The following is a 22,810-nucleotide window of genomic DNA, read 5'->3' as shown; positions in this document are numbered from 1 at the left end:
GGATACGGTACCCTTTCTAACCTTTGTGCAATGACGTGCAATCCATACTGGGCCTAACACCGTCTGAGCCTGCCTCATGCTGTATAGACATATATTTTGAATGTGTACGCTATCCATACATGTTATCCGGGGATACGGTACCCTTTCTAACCTTTGTGCAATGACGAGCAATCCATACTGGGCCTAACACCGTCTGAGCCTGCCTCATGCTGTATAGACATATATTTTGAATGTGTACGCTATCCATACATGTTATCCAGGGATACGGTACATTTTCTAACCTTTGTGCAATCACGTGCAATCCATACTGGGCGTGAGAACGGCTGGCGAGCTGTTAAGCAAGCTACAGCACCTGTCCAGACAAGTACAGGGATTCCCTAGCGAGGAGACTTATTTGATTGTTTTCAATGTTGGGACAGCAATTTTTGGGGAGCACTATACTCTGGAGAATGATAGATGGGGCCCACCATACACTGGAACATTCCAAAGGTGGACATCAGACACTGGAGCAGCATTTACAGGGCCCATTATACACTAGAGCATTAGAAATGGGGCCCATTATGTTTGGAGCATTATTTGGGCCCATAAGACAGTGGAGCTTCATCCATGGGGACCAACATATACTGTAGCATTATGTGGAGCTCATCATATACTGTTTCAAACATTATATGGGACCAATGATTCTGTATGGAGAAATAGATGGGCCTCGTCATGAGATGTAAAAAGTGAGGTATTTTTCATTGTACTATACCGCTATTTCTCTGCCGTATCGGAGCATGATGAGTTGTGGTATGTGTTAAAGGGGCGCTCTTTCACCCAGGGCACATGAAAACCTGGAGCCAGCCCTCCCCCCCCACAGTTTGTAGCCAAATAACCCCCATTTTTCAGTGCGTAACTTGTAATATGAAGTTAATTAAGGTTGACAAGCTTAAGAAAGAAGAATTGATGCTTTTGGCATTCAAATGGGCACTGTAGGTGTGTTTCCTGTCCTCCTCTCACTGCCGACTTTTATTCCCCATTGACTTACATTGGGTTTCGTGTTTCGGGACGACCCCGACTTTTCCCTATAATCGGACGATCTTGCTCGACCCGACTTTTGGAAAAGTCGGGTTTCACGAAACGAAACGCGACCCTAAAAAACCAAAAGTCGCTCAACTCTAGTAAGAAGTAAAGGATCCTTTTGAATGACAGCAAGCAGAGTTCTTATAAACCATACTGAGCCTGCATCATTCTCCGGATATGATGGTTGCTTTAAACAGTCTAGATGTGCCTTTATCAGCAGCGGGTGGGAAACCAAAGGTGGAAATGTGTTTTTTTCCCCACCATTTTACTGACCTTTGAATGATAGTAAAATTCATCATTCAAAACTAAAGCTCACCCTACAAAAACAAGCCCTCATACGGCTATGTCAACGAAAAAATAAAAATGTTATAGCTCTTGGAAAAAGGGGATAAAAAAAATGCAAAAAAGTGTCAAGAAAGGGTTAAAAAGGACAAGAATTGATAGTACATTTAAATTAACCGCTTTACCACCTGAGACGTATCCATACGTCCCTCTAACCTGGGTCTTATTGACCTGGAACGTAAGGATACGTCCTAGCAATTTTGCGCTCACATGGGCTTTGCGCGATAGATTGCCACTGAGTGTCAGATGATTCTGATAGCTGACACCCAGCACTCAGTGACAGGAGCGGTCCCGCACCTCTCCTGGAACTTTAACCCCCTAAATGCTGTGATTGGACTCGATTGCAGCATTCCGGGAGCTGGTAGAGGGAAGACAGCCCCTCTGCCCTTGGATCGGAGACCCCACGATGTCATCACGTTATATTGTACCTAGAAATAAAAATGGTTATGAAAAAAATATAAAAAATAAAAGTACACATATTTGGTGTTGCCGCGTCTGTAAAGACCTGACTTATGAAACTGTCCCACTTGTTAACCCCTTTAGGGAACACCATAAACAACAAGGCAAAAAACAACGCTTTATCATCAAAACAACGAACAAAATGTGGATTAAACGTGATCAAAAAGATGAACATAAATAAACATGGCACTGCTAAAAACGTCATCTTGCCCCGCAAAAATCAAGCCATCATACAGCTTTATCAGAAAAATAAAAAATTTATTGCTGTCAGAATAAAGCAATGCAAAAATAATTATTTTTTCCATAAAATGTTTTTTATTGTGTGAAGCGCCAAACATAAAAAAATTGGGTATTGCTGTAATCGTACTGACCCAAAGAAAAAAAAATGACTTATCAATTTTACCACATGCAGAACGACATAACTTCCTAAACAATTACTGAATTGTTGATTTTTGTTAATTCTGCCTCCCAAAAATCAGAGTAGAAATCGATCAAAAAATGTCATGTGTTTGAAAATGGTACCAATAAAAACGTCAATTCATCTCGCAAAATACAAGCCCTCACATGACTGGGCTGAAATATTGCAAAATTATAGCATTCAAAATATGGCAATGCAGTTTTTGCAATAAAAAGCATTTTTTAGTGTGTGACAGCAGTCAAACATAAAAACCCAATATAAATCTGATGTTTCTGTAATCGCGACGACCTGAAGAATAATGTTGCCTAATCACTTATACCACACGAGGAACGGCGTAAAACATAAATAAAACCAATACTTCACCTACTGTTGACTTTTTCATTCTGCCTCCCATATATCGCAGTAAGGCTCGGCTCACATTTATCCTACACTACGCTGAGCGCTTACACTGTGATTTCCATGTAAATCTCTGAAATATGTGATTTAGACGGGACCTCCGGCAGAAGATTCCCCATAATGAGGCAAATGGAGGCACTGTGGATGCCGTCTGGCCTATGATCTGGCAGTGTTCGTCTTTTTAGGACTGCATAAAAGTGCTGTCGGCCACAGTTTTGTGCACTTTTGAAAAGAAGGACAACACTGAACAGAGGCCAGATGAAGTCCAGAGTAACTCTGCTGCCTCATTATAGTGAATGAATCCCTAGGGGGTTTCATCTGAATCACGCCACTCTGCAATTTATATGAAAACCCCAATGTAATTGCTCAGCGTAGAGCTCCGGATAAAGGTGATCCTAAATGTTATGTAAAATGTTCCCAATTAAAGCTTCAACTCAGGTCTGCCATCTTTAACGGAAATATAAGGGGCTTCCACGTTATTGGTAGTACGATGGCCCTGGAAAAGCGAAATGGCTCCTCGCCCCTCAAAAGAAATTCAGCAAATTCTGCTCTCCCAAATCCAAATGCCCCCTCCTTTCTAAGCTGCACAGCATGCTTAAACCACATATAGTGCACTCAGCTATAGTGTGAGCTTTTTGACACTATTCCAAAAAACCTTCAAGGGTCAAATGTTGCACACAGCCTAGAGAGTATCCCACATAAAGTCAATTAAAACATAACCTTTAATGAACCATTAAAAGGACATAACACACAAAAACATTACAACAAGTGGTCATGTGAACTAGTGCTCCAGAAAAAAGGGTTTGTTCTCACCATTGGTATTAGATATAGCATGCCAGCATCAGGGCGTATCTTGCTGGAGAGACGATCCACTCATGGGGAGCTGAGACATGGGAAAACTGGTGTTAATGTAAAGTAGTCCCCTACACTCCCTGATAAGGGGAAAAATGGACAGAACAGCTCCCTAGATATAAAGCACTTGGTAGTGACAGGGACAGTCACACTAGTTTGTTAGGCACCTCGCCACTGCAGGGCCTGTGGACTTAACGGATAACACTAAAGGTACTGTCACACTTAGCGATGCACCAGCGATCCCGACCAGCGATATGACGCGGTCAGGATCGCTGGTGCATTGCTAAGTGGTCGCTAGTGAGCTGCCACACAGGCAGATCTCACTAGCGACATCGCTGGGGACGGGGGTCGCTACTTACCTGTCACACCAGGCGATCCTGCGTCCTCCCGCCCGGCTCCACGCTCGTCGCTCGTCTCTCCACAGGAAGCCCAGCAGGAAGCGGACGACGAGAAGCGATCCTGAACATTCTCGCGCGATCAGCGATAACCAGCGGGGGAGCAGGTCGTAGGTAAGTATCAGACATCACAAGTTATAGCGATATTGCTAGCGATATCTCTTAGTGTGACAGTACCTTAATTCTATATATCCTTTCCTACTGCTTTATATCTATTTGACTCCCCTGATGAATCCCCACCATTGGGGAAGAATCGCGTAGGGAGCTTTTCTGTCTATTTTTCCCCTTATCAGTGGGGGTGTCCACTACAGGATCCACTTGGGGCCAGTCCTTGTTAGGACAGGAGTAACACTGGGGCACAACAGGGAGTGTAGGGGAATACTTTACATTAACACTGGCTTTCCCATGTCTCAGCTCCCCATGAGTGGGAGCAGGATATGCCCTGATGCTGGCATGCTATATCTAATACCCAAACCATTTTTTATTGAGCACTGGTTCACATGAGCACTTTTTTGTAATGTTTTTGTGTGTTATGTCCTTTTAAAGGTTCATTAAAGGTTATGTTTTAATTGACTTTATGTGGGATACTTTCTAGGCTGTGTGCAACATTAAACCACATATAGCATCCACATGTATAATGGACACTGTTGCAGACTTTAAACACAAGTCTGCACACATGTTCCAGGGAAACCAGAAGGTCCTAAAGTGTGTGGGGAGAGAGACAGTGAGCGTACCTGTCGGTGTGAAGGACCTGAAGCACGTGACCACTGGGGGAGTGGCCGTGGTCAGATGCCAAGTAGCGACGGTGACCAGCACAGAGGGAGTAGTCAGGACATGCTGAAGTCAAGCCAGGAGGTCGGAGTAGTGCCAAAGGATGAGACACAAAGAGTTGTCAGGACGTAGCCAGAAGTCAGGAACCGAAGATATCAGAGAAGTACCAATGGGTCAGACAGGAGGAGGGTCAGAATATAAAGCTGGGGTCAGAACCAGAAACAATTCGCACAGGATCACAAGGCAATACTCATAATGGGAGGACGGATCGGGTCAAACACTAGAAGGCAGAAACAGACAAAGCAGTATACAAGCACACCAGGGGTCAGCTACTCAGCCAGGAATGAATGTATCATTGACAAGTAACCCCTGGGAGGGGCGTTTTCTTATAGCCCTCCCAGAATCAAAGGGTGGCCACACAATGGGGGGCCATTGGACCCCCAGGCTTTCCAGGATGCCTGGCATGGAATGCTCGTACCAACCGATCGGCATGTACCGAATCGGCCAGGACCCAAGACCGATCCTCAAGCCCATACCCCTTCCAGTGAACCAGGTACTGCAGCAAACAGTGCACCCACCGAGAATCCACAATGCGACCCACCTCATAGTCCACATGACCTCCCACCACACTGGAGGGGCGACTAATCCTCCACAACTGCACCCAACGGTTTTAAAAGGGACCTATGGAACATTGGAAATTTTGAAGGAGGCGGGAAGCTGCAGCCTGTAGGCTACTGGGCTAACCACCTCCAAAATTTCATATGGAACAATGAATTTAGGACCCAACTTGGCAGAGGGAATCTTGAGTTTAATATTGCGGGTAGACAACCACACCTTCTCCACCACTTGGAAGGCAGGACCCGACACCCTCTTTTTTGTCTGCAAAGAATTTATACCTAGCCTGAGCCTAAGTGATGTTTTCCATTGGACCTCCCCCCACAGGACCCTCAGACACTGCACCGTACCTTCTGCCCCTGGGCAGCCAGAATCAATTCGTGAAAACTCCCCAAAGCGTGGGTTAAACCCATAGTTGATCAGAAAAGGAGACTTTCCCGTGGACTGACTCACCCGACCGTTGAAGGCAAATTCCGCCAGAGGCAAAGCATCACACCAGTCATCCTGTCTGGAAGATGCCAGACAGCACAGAATTTGCTCCAGGAACTGGTTGGTACGTTCAGTCTGGCCATTAGACTCAGGGTGATATGCAGACGAAAAAGACAGTGTGATTCCCAATTTTTTACAGAATGTCCTCCAGAACTTAGCTACAAATTGCATTCCTCTGTCGGACACCAAATTCAATGGTATACCATGCAAGCGGACCACATGCTGCACAAACAACTTAGACAAGGTTTCAGCAGACGGCAGAGCGGGTAGAGGTATGAAATGAGCCTGCTTAGAGAACCTGTCCACCACCACCCATATCACAGAGTTACTCCTGGAAGGAGGGAGATTAGTGATAAAATCCATGGACAGGTGAGTCCATGGTCTATCCGAAATTGTCAAAGGCACCAATTCCCTGGCTGGCCGGCAATGAGAACTTTTAAAACGGGCACAGACTCCATATGCAGAGACAAACTTTCTGACATCTGCAACCAGAGAGGGCCACCAAAAAACTCTTGTAACTGCTTTCCGGGTGGTCGAGATTCGCGGATGAGCGCTCAACACAGACTCATGAAACTCCCGCAGGAGTCCAAGACGAAGATGTTCTGGGACAAACAATTTACCCACAGGTTTATTATTAGGAGCCAGGGCCTGTGCCTCAATTATCTCTCTTTCCAAGTCTGACGAAATCTCGGCCACCACCACCCCAGGTTGAAGAATGGAGGATGGAGGTTTAGGGGGAGAAACCGGATCAAAACTTTGGGATAACGCATCCGCCTTAACATTCTTAGATCCCAGGCGGAACGTAATGGAATATTGAAACCTGGAAAAAAAAGCAACCACCGGGCCTGTCTGGGAGTCAATCTTTTGGGGGATTCAATATAAGCTAAATTCTTATGATCGGTGATCATGGTGACAGGATGGACTGCCCCCTCCAAAAAATGCCTCCGTTCCTCAAAAGCCAATTTGACTGCCAGAAGCTCTCTATTACCCACGTCGTAATTTCTCTCGGCAGAAGAGAACTTTCTGAAAAAAGTCTGAGGTTGGTCAAAGTGGTGGGACCTTGAGACAACACTGCCCTCAATCCAACCTCAGAAGCATCAACTTCCACAATAAAAGGTTTAGACGGATCAGGCTGAACCAACACCCGGGCAGAGATAAAACACTTCTTTAAAGTTAGAAAAGCCTCCTTAGCAGAAGTAGGCCAATTCTTAACGTCTGCACCTTTGATTGTGCGGTCAGTTAGAGGTTTGACTACCTGCGAAAATCCACTGAAAAATTTTCGATACTAGTTTGCAAAACCTAGAAAGCATTGCAAACCCTTTAAATCATGAGGTTGAACCCAATCAACAATGGCCTGAATTTTTTTAGGATCCATACGAAATCCCTCACAAGAAACAATCAAACCCAAAAAAGACAGTTCCTGAACAAAGAATGAACACTTCTCTAGCTTGGCGTACAGATGATTTTCTCTGAGTCTCAGGAGAATGGATCGTAGGTGATGTATATGGGTATGACTATCAGGGGAGTACACCAGAATGTCGCCAAGATAAATGACCACAAAGCACCCAATAAGATCCAAAAACACAACATTGATAACATTTTGAAAAACCGCAGGTGCATTAGTCAGGCCAAAGGGCATGACCAGGTTTTAAAACAGTCCCTCTGAGGTGAGAAATGCCCTTTTCCACTCATGCCCTTCATGGATCCTTATAAGATTATAGGCCACCCGCAAATTAAGTTTGGAAAAGTACTTGGCCCCTGAAAGTTGGTTACACAAATCAGGAATGAGGAGGAGTGGGTATGTGTTTCTCACAATGATCTTGCTAAATTCCCGAAAGTCGAGGCATGGGGGCAAACCACCATCTTTTTTTAAACGAAAACAAAAAACAGCAGCTATGGGCGAGACAGAAGGGTGAATATGCCCCTTACGGAGACTCTCCGCAATATATTCTTTCATGGCTTGACGCTCAGGTCCCGACAGATTAAATAAACGAGCCTTGGGTAGCTTGGCCCCGGGAACTAAGTCAATGGCACAATCAAAAGGTCTATGTGGTGGTATGGCCTCAGCCTCGCTTTCAGAGAACACGTCTTCAAAGTCCTTTAGGTACTCTGGAATACCCTCCAGACCGACAGACAACACAGATACAGATTTCAAAGGGGTGAGCAATGGCACAGAATTGCAACATACATTAGTAGAGTTGGAGCCCTATTGCACAATTTCCCCAGTTACCCAATCAATAACAAGGTTATGGCTTTGAAGCCAAGGCATACCTAGGACCAGGCAGCAGGCAAATTATTCAAAACAAAACAACTTATGTTTTCCACATGAGTGGGGCCCACTCTTAGTGGGAAAACCTCAGTGACAAAACACTTGCCCTCTCGGGCGAGAGGAGAAGAGTCAATGGCTACCACCTTGACTGGAGATGCATGCCTAACTGTCCCTATCTTATACAGAGTTACCACACGAGAGTCAATTAAATTTATAGTGGATCCACAATCAACAAAGGCGGTAGTCAAAAAAGGGCCACCAGTCACCTCCAACTCCACCTGGAGAAGGATTTTAGCAAAAGAAGATAAGTCTACCTGGTGGTCTGGGCAACCTCCTCGATCCCTACCCAGACCTAGACGTTTTGTTGACATCTTGAATGAGGAGGGACAGGAAGGACAGTCTTTTTTCCAGTGTCCCAGGGCACCACAGTAAAAACACAGCTGATTATCTCTCCGGCGTCTCCTCTCTCTCTCTTTGACCGAGACAGCTCCCACCACCATGGGTTCGGTGATTGAAGAAATACTCCCTGTACTGGGGTATAAAGGGGTTTCTTGCTGCATCACCCCTCTGCCACAGAGCCTACGGACCATACGGACAGCCTGGGTCATCGTGTCCTCCAGGGTTTCCAGGGGAGGATGCAAGGCCAATGCATCCTGAAAACGGTTGGACAGGCCTCTGCGGAACAACCCTCTCAAAGCAGCGTCATTCCAGGATATCTCAGCTGCCCAGCATCTGAACTTGGAACAAAACCACTCCGTTGAGTGCTTCCCCTGTGTCACACTCATCACCATATCCTTAGCCAGACACACTCTATCAGGCTCATCATAGATGTGACCAAGAGCCTCAAAAAAGAGATCCACAGACCAACGTTCTGGAGCAGAAGGAGAGAAAGAAAAAGCCCAAGCCTGTGGAGCCCCTCTCAATAAAGAAATAATAATTCCCACCCTCTGGTTTTCAATCCCAGAGGGGCGAGGCCGCAAAGAGAAAAATAATTTACACCCCTCTTTGAACACCCTGAACAATTTTTTATCCCCAGGAAAAGTATCGAGTAACTTAACAGGTGGTTCGGGGAACACTAAAGCGACATCTGTGGCACCCTCATCCCGAGACCCCGAAGGAGAAGAACCTTGCATGGCATCCACAACCTCTCTCTGAACCCATTTATGCGATAGAGCCAGAGAACTCTGCTCAACAGACAGTTTTTGCATCATTTGAGTGAGGCTTTGCACTTGCTCAGAAAGTGCCCGAAACGGATACATAACTGAAAGAAAAAAAAAACCCTCAGCAGAAATAGAAAAGTACTGTGCGGTCAGTGATAATATAATGAACACTGATGCAGACTTTAAACAGAAGTCTGCACACATGTTCCAGGGAAACCAGAAGGTCCTAAAGTGTGTGGGGAAAGAGATAGTGAGTGTTACCTGTCGGTGTGAAGGACCTGAAGCACGTGACCACTGGGGGAGTGAACTGGGCCCGACGCTGAGTAGCGACGGTGACCAGCGCAGCCAGAGAGTAGTCGGAACGTGCCGAAGTCAAGCCAGGAGGTCGGAGTAGTGCCAAAGGAAACCGAAAATATCAGAGAAGTACCAATGGGTCAGACAGGAGGAAGGTCAGAATATAAAGCTGGGGTCAGAACCAGAAACAGACAATCAGCACAGAATCACAAGGCAATACTCAGAATGGGAGGACGGATCGGGTCAAACACTAGAAGGCAGAAACAGATAAAGCAGTATGCGAGCACACCAGGGGTCAACTACTCAGCCAGGAATGAATGTATCACTGACAAGGAACCCCTAGGGAGGGGCAGTCTCTTATAGCCCACCCAGAATCAAAGGAAGGCCACACAAAATTAACCCTGAGAGGACGGAAAAGAAGATCCCGTCCACAATCATGACAACATGTTTGGCATTTCTGAAGTGATGAGAGCCTGCCTAACTTACAGGTGCATGTCTCCCGAAGCATGAGATTGGCTTAATGTACTGGTCACTTCAGTGTAATGGTCACTACAACAGCAGTTTGCAATTTTCACTTGGCAACATTCATTGCTGTTTGTTTTCTGGAAAACACCCATGGATTCAAAATCGTCACTTCACCTGTAGATAAATTCCCAAAGGGGTATAATTTCCAAAATAGGGTCATTTGAGCGGGGATTTTGCTCTTCTAGCAATTAGGGGCTCTGCAAATGGAGTCCGCAAACTATTCTAGGAAAATATGTGCTCCAGAAGACAAAGGGCGCTCAGTCCCTCCCGAGTCTCTCAGTATGGCTAAGCAGTACTGTACACCCACATATGGAGTATTGCCACATTCAGCAGAAATTGACCCACTTCTTGTGTGAAAATCTAAAATATGGGGCTAAAACAACATTTTGTTTGGTAAAAATGTAGTTATTTTTTCTTCACTGCCCAATGGTATAAAATTCTGTGCCACACCCGTGGTTATCAGTTTTAGCACTGCACCCCTAGGTAAATTTGTTGAGATGTGTAGTTTGTAAAATGGGGTCATTTATGGGTGGTTCTACTGTTTTGGCAACTCAGAGGCTCTCCCAATGGGTCATGGCACCCGCAAACCATAAGAGTAAAATCTGCACTATAATATGGCGCTTCTTCCCTTCTGAGCTTTGCACTGTGCCTGAAAAATATTTCCCGACTACATGTAGGATATTGGCACACTCAGAATAAAATGGACCTCAGCTTGTTGTAAAAAAAATGTCCTATCAGCCTTAGAAAAATTTAAAACTTGGGGCTAAAACAACATTTTAGTGAAAAAATTGTAATTTATTATTTCTTCACTGCTCAATGGTATAAAATTCTGTGGGGCACATGTGGTGCCAATATGATCACTGAACTTCTAGTTGAATTAATTGGGGCGTGTAGTTCATAAAATTAGTTTACATATAGGGGGTTTCTGTTGTTCTGCCACCTCAGGGGCTCTGCTAATGTGACATGGAACCCTCAAACCATTCCATCAAAATATGAACTCCAATATGGCGCCTCTTCCCTTCTGAGCTTTGTGCTGTGCCTCAAAAATACTATTCCCTCACATATGTGGTGTATGGTATAGGTGTACTCCTGAGAAATTGCACAGCAAACTGTATGGTGCAATTTCTCCTGTTAACCATGAAAATAAGAAATTAGGGCTAAAATAACTTTTTGTGGGGAAAATGTGATTTTTTTTATTTTAACAGCTGAATGGTATAAAAACGTGTGAAGTACTTGGGGTTCAAGGTGATCACCACACATCTAATTACATTCCTTGAGAGGTCTAGTTTCCAAAATGGGGTCACTTGGTTGGAGTTTCCATTATTTAGGAACATGAGGGGCTCTCCAAATGTGACATGGCGTCCGCTAATGATTCCAGCAAAATTTACATTCAAAAAGTCAAATGATGCTCCTTCCCTTCCAAGCCCTGCCATGTGCCAAAACAATAGTTTTCTCCCACATGATGTATCGGCGTACTCAGAAGAAATTGCAAAACAAATTTTATGGTGCAAATTCTCCTGTTACCCTTATGAATATGCTAAATTTGTGGCTAAAATAACTTTTTTGTGGTGAAAATAATTTTTTTTTTATTTTCACAGTTCAACATTATAAACTTCTGTAAAGCATCTGGGGGTTCAAGGTGATCGCGAACCATCTAAATACATTCTTTGAGGGGTCTAGTTCCCAAAATGGTGCCATTTGTGGGGGATTTTCATTGTTTAGGCACGTCAGGGGCTCTCCAAACACAACATGGTGCCCACTAATTGTTCAAGCAAATTTTGCATTCAAAAAGTCAAATGGCACTCCTTCCTTTCCAAGCTCTGCTGAGCAGCAAAACAGTGATTTTCCTCCACAGATGGGGTATTGACATGCTTAGGAGAAATTGGACAACAAATTTTGGGGTCAATTTTTTCTAGTACCCTTGTGAAAATTGAAAAATTTGGGTCTAAAGTAAACTTATTGAACGTGGTTTTGAGTACATAGAGAGGTGCAGTTTTTAGAATCGTGTCACTTTTGGGTATTTTCTGAGATATAGACCCCTCACAGTAACTTCAAATGTAGGTGGTCCCTAGAAAAAAATGGCTTTATAAATTTTATTGGAAAAAAGAGAAATCACTGGTCAACTTTTAACCCTTATAACTTCTACCAAAAAAAAATAGTTTGAAAAGTTGTGCTGATGTAATTAGACGTGCAGGAAATGTTATTTATTAACTATTTTGTGTGACAAATCTCTCTGATTTAAGGGCATAAGAATTCAAAGCTTTAAAATTGTAAAAATTTTCACCAAATTTCCATTTTTTTCACAAATAAACACACGTTATAGCGAAGAAATATTACCACTATCATGAAGTACAATATGTCACGAAAAAACATTCTCAGAATCAGTGGGATCCGTTGAAGCGTTCCAGAGTTATTAACTCATAAAGTTATTGGCCTAGTCATATCCATGCAAACCATCTTGGGGGGATTAAGGGGTTAATTAGTATATTTAAAATCTCATTGCACAATAATATGAATGTCTATTTATAGATTCTCTTGCACTGCCAGATAAGCTGATCATTCTCATCTGGTCTTTTACTATACAATAGCAAACCTGGGCCATGTACAAGTCTAATGTTCTAACATTGCTTTACAAACTCTTTTTCACTTAAGGTATGCTGAAAAATCAACTTTCAATATGAAATTGGTAATGAAACTGAATAGAAAACCGTAAAAAGAACATGGTAAAGTAAAACAAACGTTCACTTGATTTCTTTCCTGCATGCAGGTTGGAATATAAACTTACAATCTCTCTTGGACCATATGGATCGCAAAATGTAACAGCACTTCCATGCATGATGGCACCACAAAGTTCTCCAACTTCACAGTTTTTGCATGGTGTCCTAAAAATAAATAAAGGACATGAATTATTATTAATAACATTTTTCCCTACTTTTTATTTGGAACGCCGAAAAAAATGTCTGTATGCCAACCTATCCATGTTTGGGTGAATGGGATAATTATACTTTTTAACCCTGCTATTCTGTTCATTACCACTATACACTTGTTATGTTCCGGTCATTTTTGACCGGACCTAATAAAGTCTTGATTTTTAGCTAATTTATGTGTTTTAATTGAAGATTTTTTGCAGTATTATATTGTATGTGAATCTGGTTGTTTATAAACAAATGAAAAATGGAAATAAGAACTTTTCATTTTTTTGTGTCAAAACATTAAACATGGCTTTATTGGAATATTTATGCATATTGCATATTTGCACATACAAAAATAATTATTTATCCAACTGTAAACTATAACTAATAACAATAAACTAAGTGTAATTATATTATTTTCCAACAAAAAGAAAACAAAAAAAATTAACAGTTCAGTTTTTTTATGTAAAATGATAAATAAGTCACACGGTGCAAAATTTACTCTTTGCAATGGTCACAGGTATAATTGACATGTCTTTTGCATAAATATTTTTCACATCTGTAACATATCACATTTGATTTGTGATTGCTTGATGTTGGACAGAAGTCGCATCGTTTCCGTTTTACGCTGGTTGCGTTGCTGGTGGCGTCTGTGGGTATTGTAGCAGTGCTGGTGGAAGCTGTTATCTACTGATAAGATAAAATAAAACACCCCCCACCCTTTAGGATAAGAGCTCAGAGGAAAGCAAACACACTTTTCAGACAGAATTTATTAGTACTCTTTCAGGTCAGCTTTCACAGAAATTAGATCAAGGAACACAAGTAAAAAAAAGAGAATATGTTAATTTACAATATGAAATGTTGAGGACTGAATTGAACTATTTTACAAGAACAGCAGGGTAAAAATATTTGGCACATAACTATACTGGAAGGTAATCCATCAGCAGTATTGTAATGAGAAAATGTATGTATGTGTAAATCTGCATGGACCAAAAGGACCTAAATAAATTGATAAATTGTAGTAGATGTAATATATAGTCCAAAATGAGATTATAGCTCCTTTATTTTACTGGCTGGAGATCACTATAAAAGGCTATCGGTCATTTTTGACCGAACAGTACAAGTGTATAAAAAGTTGTGGAGCAAAAAGTAAACAAAAAAAAAAAAAGTACCCATAGTAAGAACCCCTCAAATGAGGAAAAGCCAACAACCACAAGTTTCCGAACTGCATCTTGAATATTTTAAAAAATATTAAAGTTCAAAATCGGTCGTTTTTGACCGAACATAACAGCAGGGTTTTGTGGTTTTGTGCTGTTATGTCAGTATTTTGTTCTTTTTCACTTTTTTAGCTATGAAATATTACTTTTTCTAATACATATTTCCAAATATCAGTGACAGACTAAAGGAAAACTTCAAATTTGTCATCTGTTTTCAAATAAGTTAGAGCAGTTGCAGAGGAAATAATATGATAAAAGTGTACTTTGCCAGTTCACCAACCTAGAAGTACATTATTGTTTTTTGATGAGCTGTGTGGCATAGCAATAACTCACAATATTGATACAACAAAGTCCGTGTTTCCCAGCGTCCAAAACGTCACTGCTCTAGAGAAGATCTGCATGAAGGAATGGGCCAACATGGATTTGTTTTCTCATTTTGACTTTTATAGTTGTGGTCTACCTATCATGTCAATTACAGGCCTCCCTTATCTTTTTAAGTGGGAGAACTTCCACAATTGGTGGCTGACTAAATGCTTTTTCCCCCACTGTGTATATGTGTGTACATATACAGTGCCTACAAGTAGTATTCAACCCCCTGCAGATTTAGCAGGTTTGATAAGATGCAAATAAGTTAGAGCCTTCAAACTTCACACAAGAGCAGGATTTATTAACAGATGCATAAATCTTACAAACCAAAAAGTTATGTTGCTCAGTTAAATTTTAATAAATTTTAAACATACAAGTGTGGGTCAATTATTATTCAACCCCTAGGTTTAATATTTTGTGGAATAACCCTTGTTTGCAATTACAGCTAATAATCGTCTTTTATAAAACCTGATCATGCCGGCACAGGTCTCTGGAGTTATCTTGGCCCACTCCTCCATGCAGATCTTCTCCAAGTTATCTAGGTTCTTTGGGTGTCTCATGTGGACTTTAATCTTGAGCTCCTTCCACAAGTTTTCAATTGGGTTAAGGTCAGGAGACTGACTAGGCCACTCCAACACCTTGATTTTTTGCCTCTTGAACCAGGCCTTGGTTTTCTTGGCTGTGTGCTTTGGGTCGTTGTCTTGTTGGAAGATGAAATGACGACCCATCTTAAGATCCTTGATGGAGGAGCGGAGGTTCTTGGCCAAAATCTCCAGGTAGGCCGTGCTATCCATCTTCCCATGGATGCGGACCAGATGGCCAGGCCCCTTGGCTGAGAAACAGCCCCACAGCATGATGCTGCCACCACCATGCTTGACTGTAGGGATGGTATTCTTGGGGTCGTATGCAGTGCCATCCAGTCTCCAAATGTCACGTGTGTGGTTGGCACCAAAGATCTCGATCTTGGTCTCATCAGACCAGAGAACCTTGAACCAGTCTGTCTCAGAGTCCTCCAAGTGATCATGAGCAAACTGTAGACGAGCCTTGACATGACGCTTTGAAAGTAAAGGTACCCTACGGGCTCGTCTGGAACGGAGACCATTGCGGTGGAATACGTTAATTATGGTATTGACTGAAACCAATGTCCCCACTGCCATGAGATCTTCCCGGAGCTCCTTCCTTGTTGTCCTTGGGTTCGCCTTGACTCTTCGGACAAGCCTGGCCTCGGCACGGGAGGAAACTTTCAAAGGCTGTCCAGGCCGTGGAAGGCTAACAGTAGTTCCATAAGCCTTCCACTTCTGGATGATGCTCCCAACAGTGGAGACAGGTAGGCTCAACTCCTTGGAAAGGGTTTTGTACCCCTTGCCAGCCTTGTGACCCTCCACGATCTTGTCTCTGATGGCCTTGGAATGCTCCTTTGTCTTTCCCATGTTGACCATGTATGAGTGCTGTTCACAAGTTTGGGGAGGGTCTTAAATAGTCAGAAAAGGCTGGAAAAAAGAGATAATTAATCCAAACATGTGAAGCTCATTGTTCTTTGTGCCTGAAATACTTCTTAATACTTTAGGGGAACCAAACAGAATTCTGGTGGTTTGAGGGGTTGAATAATAAATGACCCTCTGAATAAACTTTTCACAATTTAAAAAAAAATTAAACAAAGAAATAACATTCTTTTTTGCTGCAGTGCATTTCACACTTCCAGGCTGATCTACAGTCCAAATGTCACAATGCCAAGTTAATTCCAAATGTGTAAACCTGCTAAATCTGCAGGGGGTTGAATACTACTTGTAGGCACTGTATATACACATATATATGTATATATATATATACACACATATATACACACACGCACACACATATACACACACACATTACATTAATATATATATATATATATATATATATATACAGTACAGACCAAAAGTTTGGACACACCTCATTCAAAGAGTTTTCTTTATTTTCATTACTGTGAAAATTGTAGATTCACTCTGAAGGCATCAAAACTATGAATTAACACACGTGGAATTATATCATTAAAAAAAAGTGTGAAGCAACTGAAAATATGTCTTATATTCTAGGTTCTTCAAAGTAGCCACCGTTTGCTTTGATTACTGCTTTGCACACTCTTGGCATTCTCTTGATGAGCTTCAAGAGGTAGTCACCGGAAATGGTCTTCCAACAGTTTTGAAGGCGTTCCCAGAGATGCTTAGCACTTGTTGGCCCTTTTGCCTTCACTCTGCAGTCCAGCTCACCTCAAACCATCTCTACTGGATTCAGATCTGGTGACTGTGGAGGCCAGGTCATCTGGCGTAGCACCCCATCACTCTCCTTCTTGGTCAAATAGCCCTTACACAGCCTGGAGGTGTGTTTGGGGTCATTGTCCTGTTGAAAAATAAATGATGGGCCAACTAAACGCAAACCGGATGGAATAGCATGCCGCTGCAAGATGCTGTGGTAGCCATGCTGGTTCAGTATGCCTTCAATTTTGAATAAATCCCCAACAGAGTCACCAGCAAAGTACCCCCACACCATCACACCTCCTCCTCCATGCTTCACGGTGGGAACCAGGCATGTAGAGTCCATCCGTTCACCTTTTCTGCGTCGCACAAAGACACGGTGGTTGGAACCAAAGATCTCAAATGTGGACTCATCAGACCAAGGCACAGATTTCCACTGGTCTAATGTCCATTCCTTGTGTTCTTTAGCCCAATCAAGTCTCTTCTGCTTGTTGCCTGTCCTTAGCAGTGGTTTCCTAGCGGCTATTTTACCATGAAGGCCTGCTGCACAAAGTCTCCTCTTGTTGTAGAGATGTGTCTTCTGCTGGAACTCTGTGTGGCATTGACCTGGTCTCTAATCTGAGCTGCTGTTAACCTCCGATTTCTGAGGCTGGTGACTCGGATGAACTTATCCTCTGCAGCAGAGGTGACTCTTGGTCTTCCTTTCCTGGTGCGGTCCTCATGTGAGCCAGTTTCTTTGTAGCGCTTGATGGTTTTTGCCACTGCACTTGGGGACACTTTCAAAGTTTTCCCAATTTTTCTGACTGACGTACCTTCAATTCTGAAAGTAATGATGGCCACTCGTTTTTCTTTACTTAGCTGCTTTTTTCTTGCCATAATACAAATTCTAACAGTCTATTCAGTAGGACTATCAGCTGTGTATCCACCAGACTTCTGCACAACACAACTGATGGTCCCAACACCATTTATAAGTCAAGAAATCCCACTCATTAAACCTGATAGGGCACACCTGTGAAGTGAAAACCATTTCCGGTGACTACCTCTTGAAGCTCATCAAGAGAATGCCAAGAGTGTGCAAAGCAGTAGTCAAAGAAAAAGGGGCTACTTTGAAGAACCCAGAATATAAGACACACAGTATTTTCAGTTGTTTCATACTTTTTTGTTAATTATATAATTCCACATGTGTAAATTCATAGCTTTGATGCCTTCAGAGTGAATCTACAATTTTCATAGTCATGAAAATAAAGAAAACTCTTTGAATGAGAAGGCGTGTCCAAACTTTTGATCTGTACTGTATATATATATATATATATATATATATATATATATACACACACAGTATATATATATATACACATATATACTGATGAGCAAAAGGGTAACAATGTTTTGAACTTTGCACTGTCAGGCTCCATATCTCCCCATTCACTACTGCTTCAAACATAAAACTACCATCATTTTATAGACAAATCTTCTTGACTATCTAATACTGTACATAAATTTGACTTGCAACTATTTGCCAAAATCTGATCCCAAGTCTCTTTTCATTTCCAAGTATTGTAACACAGGTCTCCGATTGCCGAACCTTGGCTTCTTTACCCGCTCCAGTCAGGCTGACTGAGAGCCTGTCAGCTGTAACGAAAGCCGACATGCCTCCTGTTTTTGACCGGTCTCAGAGAATGAGCACAAAACAACTTTATCAATCCACCGTAACATATCCGCCTGCACCTCCCGCAAGATCCAGCAGTTTGTAAGGTTCCCCATACTACGCTCTCTCGCAGCACTGCATCCAGCCCACGGTCCCGCAGTTGTGGTCACATAAAAGATTGTTTCCTCTTACACATGACAAAGCTACGACGTTGAACTCCTCCATCTCCAATCTGTTGGCCTTGGAAATGCTGCCTTTCCGCCCGATAGATACAGACAGTTTCTGAGAGCTGATGGCCGTCGCAGTCCCCCAGTACCAATTGCCCAGTTGCCATTATTTTTCTAAGAAAGCTGTGCCTGCGCTATACCAGCATATCGCAGACAACATCACCCATTCCTTGACTAAATCTATGTCTGCCAGGGTGCATTTCACCACAGACACTTGGACATATTTCACACTTCCTTCACTGCTTTTGCCTCCTCCACATCCTCTGGAGCCGCCACCTGTGCCCTCAACCTCTGCCTTAATGAGACACGCATTCCAACAGTCCCCACCACCTCCATACTGGGCAGCCAGGGCTCACCACAATCAGGCACTGTTAAAATTGATATGTCTTGGAGATCGCAGTCATACAGCCAAAGAGTTGAGGACAGCTCTCCAGGCCGAGTTTGAGTAATGACTGCATCCAGGGAAGGCCGTATCCAATAAAAGGTGCAAACCTGGTGGGGCCCTATGCCAAGGCTAACTCACATATGTGCCCTATCCTGGGTGAGCTGCTGCAGAAAGCACAGAAGCTGTGTGCTCACTTCAGCCACTCGCATTCCTCAGGTCGACTTGCATCGATACAGAGGTCTTTGTCCATGCCAGTTAAAATGTTGATGTGTGATGTGTCGACTGTGGTAGCAGCAATGAGCCCTGATGCAGTATGTCATGTCGTATAGCCTGGGCTAATGTACTACAGACGTGGCGCATATCACGTTTACGGAGTGGGCACAGATTAAGGACCTCTGTACTCTTCTGCACAGTTTTGAAAGGACTACTAAGATCGTTAGTGCTGACATTGCCGTCATCAGCATCACTGTTATGGTCATCTACATCTTTGAGTAGACTTTGAGTAGCCTACGGGATGAGGTGGTGGTCCCAGTGGAAAAGGAGGATGCAGATGGAGGGAGGGTGGATTACTGCGATCAAGGGGGGCTGGATATAACAGACAAACTGCTAGTGAAAGTGCAAGAGCCGAGGAACAAATGGAGGATGAAGTGGTGTTGGGTGAGCAACTGTCAGGAGATGAAGAGGATAATCATCCAATCTCTGTTGTTTGTGGTTGGCGGGATGGGACAGAGGAAACAAGCATCAGTGTTACCCTGAGTGCCTTCTTTCTGCACTATCTGCAACATGATTCCCATATAGTTATGATTCAAAATAATGCGGACTACTGGGTTGCCACTCTCTTAGATCCATGTTAAAAGAGTAAATTTTGCCAGATGCTTCCCGCCCTGGAAAGGGCCCCGCGAATGTTGGGAGTATCGAAACACACTTTAACAAATCCTTAAGAAAGCTTTTCAACAACACAGCACTGAGGCACACAGAGTGCATCACAGCTCTAAACTTCCAACCTCCGGCACGTCAATTCATCAACGCCAAAACATTAGCAGCAGTAGTGTAAGTGGCAAAAGCAGTTTCTGTGAGCCTTTTGACTAGAGATGAGCGACTTTGCCTTTTTTAGGGTCAAGTCGGGTTTCATGAAACCCGACTTTCTCAAAAGTCGCGTCGAACTAAATCGGCCGACTATAGGGAAAAGTTGGGAAAAGTCGTGAAACACGAAACCCAATGCAAGTCAATGGGGAGAAAAGTCGGAAGTGAGTGGAGGACTGTAAACACACCTGGCATGATTACTAACCCCAGAGGCGGCAAAATCTCTCTCTCTCTTCTCTCCCTCTCCCTTTCTCTCTACCTCTCTGTCTCTCCCACTCCAGCTACGCTCCTGTTACGCTCCCGCTACGCTATGCTTCTCTCATTGGCTGAAAAAAGTCACGTGCATTCATTCGGCGAAACCCAACTTTGACGCTTGGGTCGCCGACCGCATGGCCAACCTCACACTGTGATCGGGTTTCGTTTCATGAAACTCGACTTTGGCGAAAGTCGGCGACTTTTGAATCTGACCGACCTGTTTCACTCAACTCTGCTTTTGACACATCTTTTAGACCAGCTCGTGCACCATCACAGCAGAGTCCAAGTCTGACACGTGCTGAACGAATGGAGAGGATGGTGCAGAAGTATCTAGAACTCAATATCAATACCATCAGGGAGGGTTTGGACATTTTGGTCTTCAAAAATGGATGAGTGGTCTGAGCTCCCCTCTGTTAGGGATGGCGGAACGCACTAAAAAATAAATAATAGTAAGTGCGTTCGCCGCCCGGGGTCCACCGTGCAGAAGATGATATACTGCTGCTATGTAATGGCAGACGCACAATATGGCGGTATTCTGCACGCGGGTTGAATGTCACCCGGAGTGCGCTGGGCGATCTCTGTTCCTTCACAGAGGCGCTGAGGCATAAAGTACAAAGACCGAGTCTGTTGACGTCACAGGACTCAGTGGAATGCACGCACGGTATATGGTCACAGGACTTGGCCCAAGACACAGACTCTGCGTCCGTCTAGACCTGCCGTGCGTGCGGCGTCACAACCACGGACGCCCAGAAGTACTGCTGACTGCAGCGCGGCGACAGACACTGCCGCTATACGACAATGCCTGGTAGCAGGCACACTGTCGGATGCTAGCACTGTGGAGGATGTGTACTGTGGCCTGTAGCTTGCCACTGACTGGCGCTGACTCTATAACTAGTTCCCTATCCACACACGTAATTTCAGAGGGAGGGGAATCTTAATGAGTCATTTGCAAGTCCATACATCTGTCATCATTCACACAGTTAGCAACTAGAGTCTATACTAGCGCATGGCCGAGTGGCCATGCAATCCTTTTATGGTCGGGACCTTCCGGAAGCTTCCAGATCCCTGAGATGGACCAATCAGATCTGGAGAAGGACCTGTGCATGTGACTCCCGATCTCCAATGGGAGATCATCTCATGAGCATGCTCAGTGGAGCGACGGAAGGACTTAGCCTCTGGAGTGGCTTGCTGCTGATCAGCCCGCGCTGCTATTGCTGGCCCAGAGGTGGCAGCAACAGCCAGACCCACAGAGCTGGTCTGAGCAGAACATCGGGAACGACGGGGCTGCTGAGCAAGCTCCTCTGCGGTCCATGGAGAATGGGAGACTGCAGAATGTGAGGCTCTGGATCCCTGCTGTGCAGTTGCAGGAACCCGACGCCTTACAACCTCTCAAGCCTTGGAGGTTTTATCATGCCTGGCAGCCTGTGTTCTCTCAGAACGTGTCTTCAGTGCTGATGGTGGTGTCCTGATGGAAAAGCGCAGCTGGCTGTCCCCTGATAGTGTAGACTGCCTAACTTTCATCAAGATGAACAAGTCATGGATCTCCAAAGACTTTTGCTCCCCAATCGCAAACTGTACAGACTAGGCGATGTTGACGGTTTTAGTGTGCTGCATTGATCTTGCGTAGTTGCAGTCTGTGATATCTTTAGCTTGGCTTCTGTGCCTGTTTTTTGCTACTGCTACAGATGTTAACATTAATTAGTGGAAATGTGAATCCTGGCCCTCCTCAACACATCCCCACACTCATTTCTAACATCCTGCCACAATCCTCTATATGTTTTTGCAACCATGATAACCTCATACCTATTCATCCAGCCCCTACTCCCCCGGTCCTCTTACCTGGCGCCTTATGGAACGCACGCTTTGTCTGCAATAAGCTGTCATTTATCCATGACCTCCTATCACCAACAAACTCTCCTTCCTTGCCATCACTTAAACCTGGCTCACTCCTTCTGACACAGCCTCTCCAGCTGCGCTTTCCTATGGCGGATTCCATCTCTCTCACACCCTCGCCCCAGCAACAAACGTGGTGGAGGAGTTGGCTTGCTCCTGCCTGATACCTGCTCCTTTGCCCCAATTCAACTTCCACCCTCCGCTACTCTTCCCTCATTCGAGGTGCATTCAGTCCGCATCTATTCCCCCTCCAACCTCCAACTGGATGTCATCTACCGTCCCCCAGAACTAGACATCTCCACCTTTCTCGACTACTTCACCACTTGGCTACTCCATTTCCTCTCTGCTGACATCCCCACCATCATCATGGGCGACTTCAACATCCCCATTGACACTTCCACGTCAGCTTCCTCTAAACTTTTATCACTGACTGCCTCCTTTGGCCTCACTCAATGGTCCTCTGTGGCCACTCACAAAGATGGTCACATGCTGGACCTCATCTTCACCTGTCTCTGTTCCCTCACTAACTCACCCCTCCCC

General features: G+C 43.9%; 1 protein-coding gene across 3 annotated transcripts in view; it reads right to left on the bottom strand.

Annotated features, from left to right (window-relative positions):
* The window catches only part of RELN (reelin), a 1,162,997-nt gene that overhangs the window by 578,909 nt on the left and 561,278 nt on the right, over window positions 1-22,810 (bottom strand). For all 3 annotated transcript variants that reach the window (XM_073573631.1, XM_073573629.1, XM_073573630.1), the window contains exon 7: window positions 12,833-12,929. In XM_073573631.1, the coding sequence (XP_073429732.1) occupies window positions 12,833-12,929 (97 nt within the window). The remainder of the gene's footprint in view (window positions 1-12,832; window positions 12,930-22,810) is intronic.

Source organism: Dendrobates tinctorius, unplaced genomic scaffold, assembly GCF_039654945.1.
Source record: "Dendrobates tinctorius isolate UK_male_01 unplaced genomic scaffold, ASM3965494v1 ptg000035l, whole genome shotgun sequence".
NCBI lineage: Eukaryota > Metazoa > Chordata > Amphibia > Anura > Dendrobatidae > Dendrobates > Dendrobates tinctorius.
This window is presented reverse-complemented; position numbering and strand designations above follow the sequence as displayed.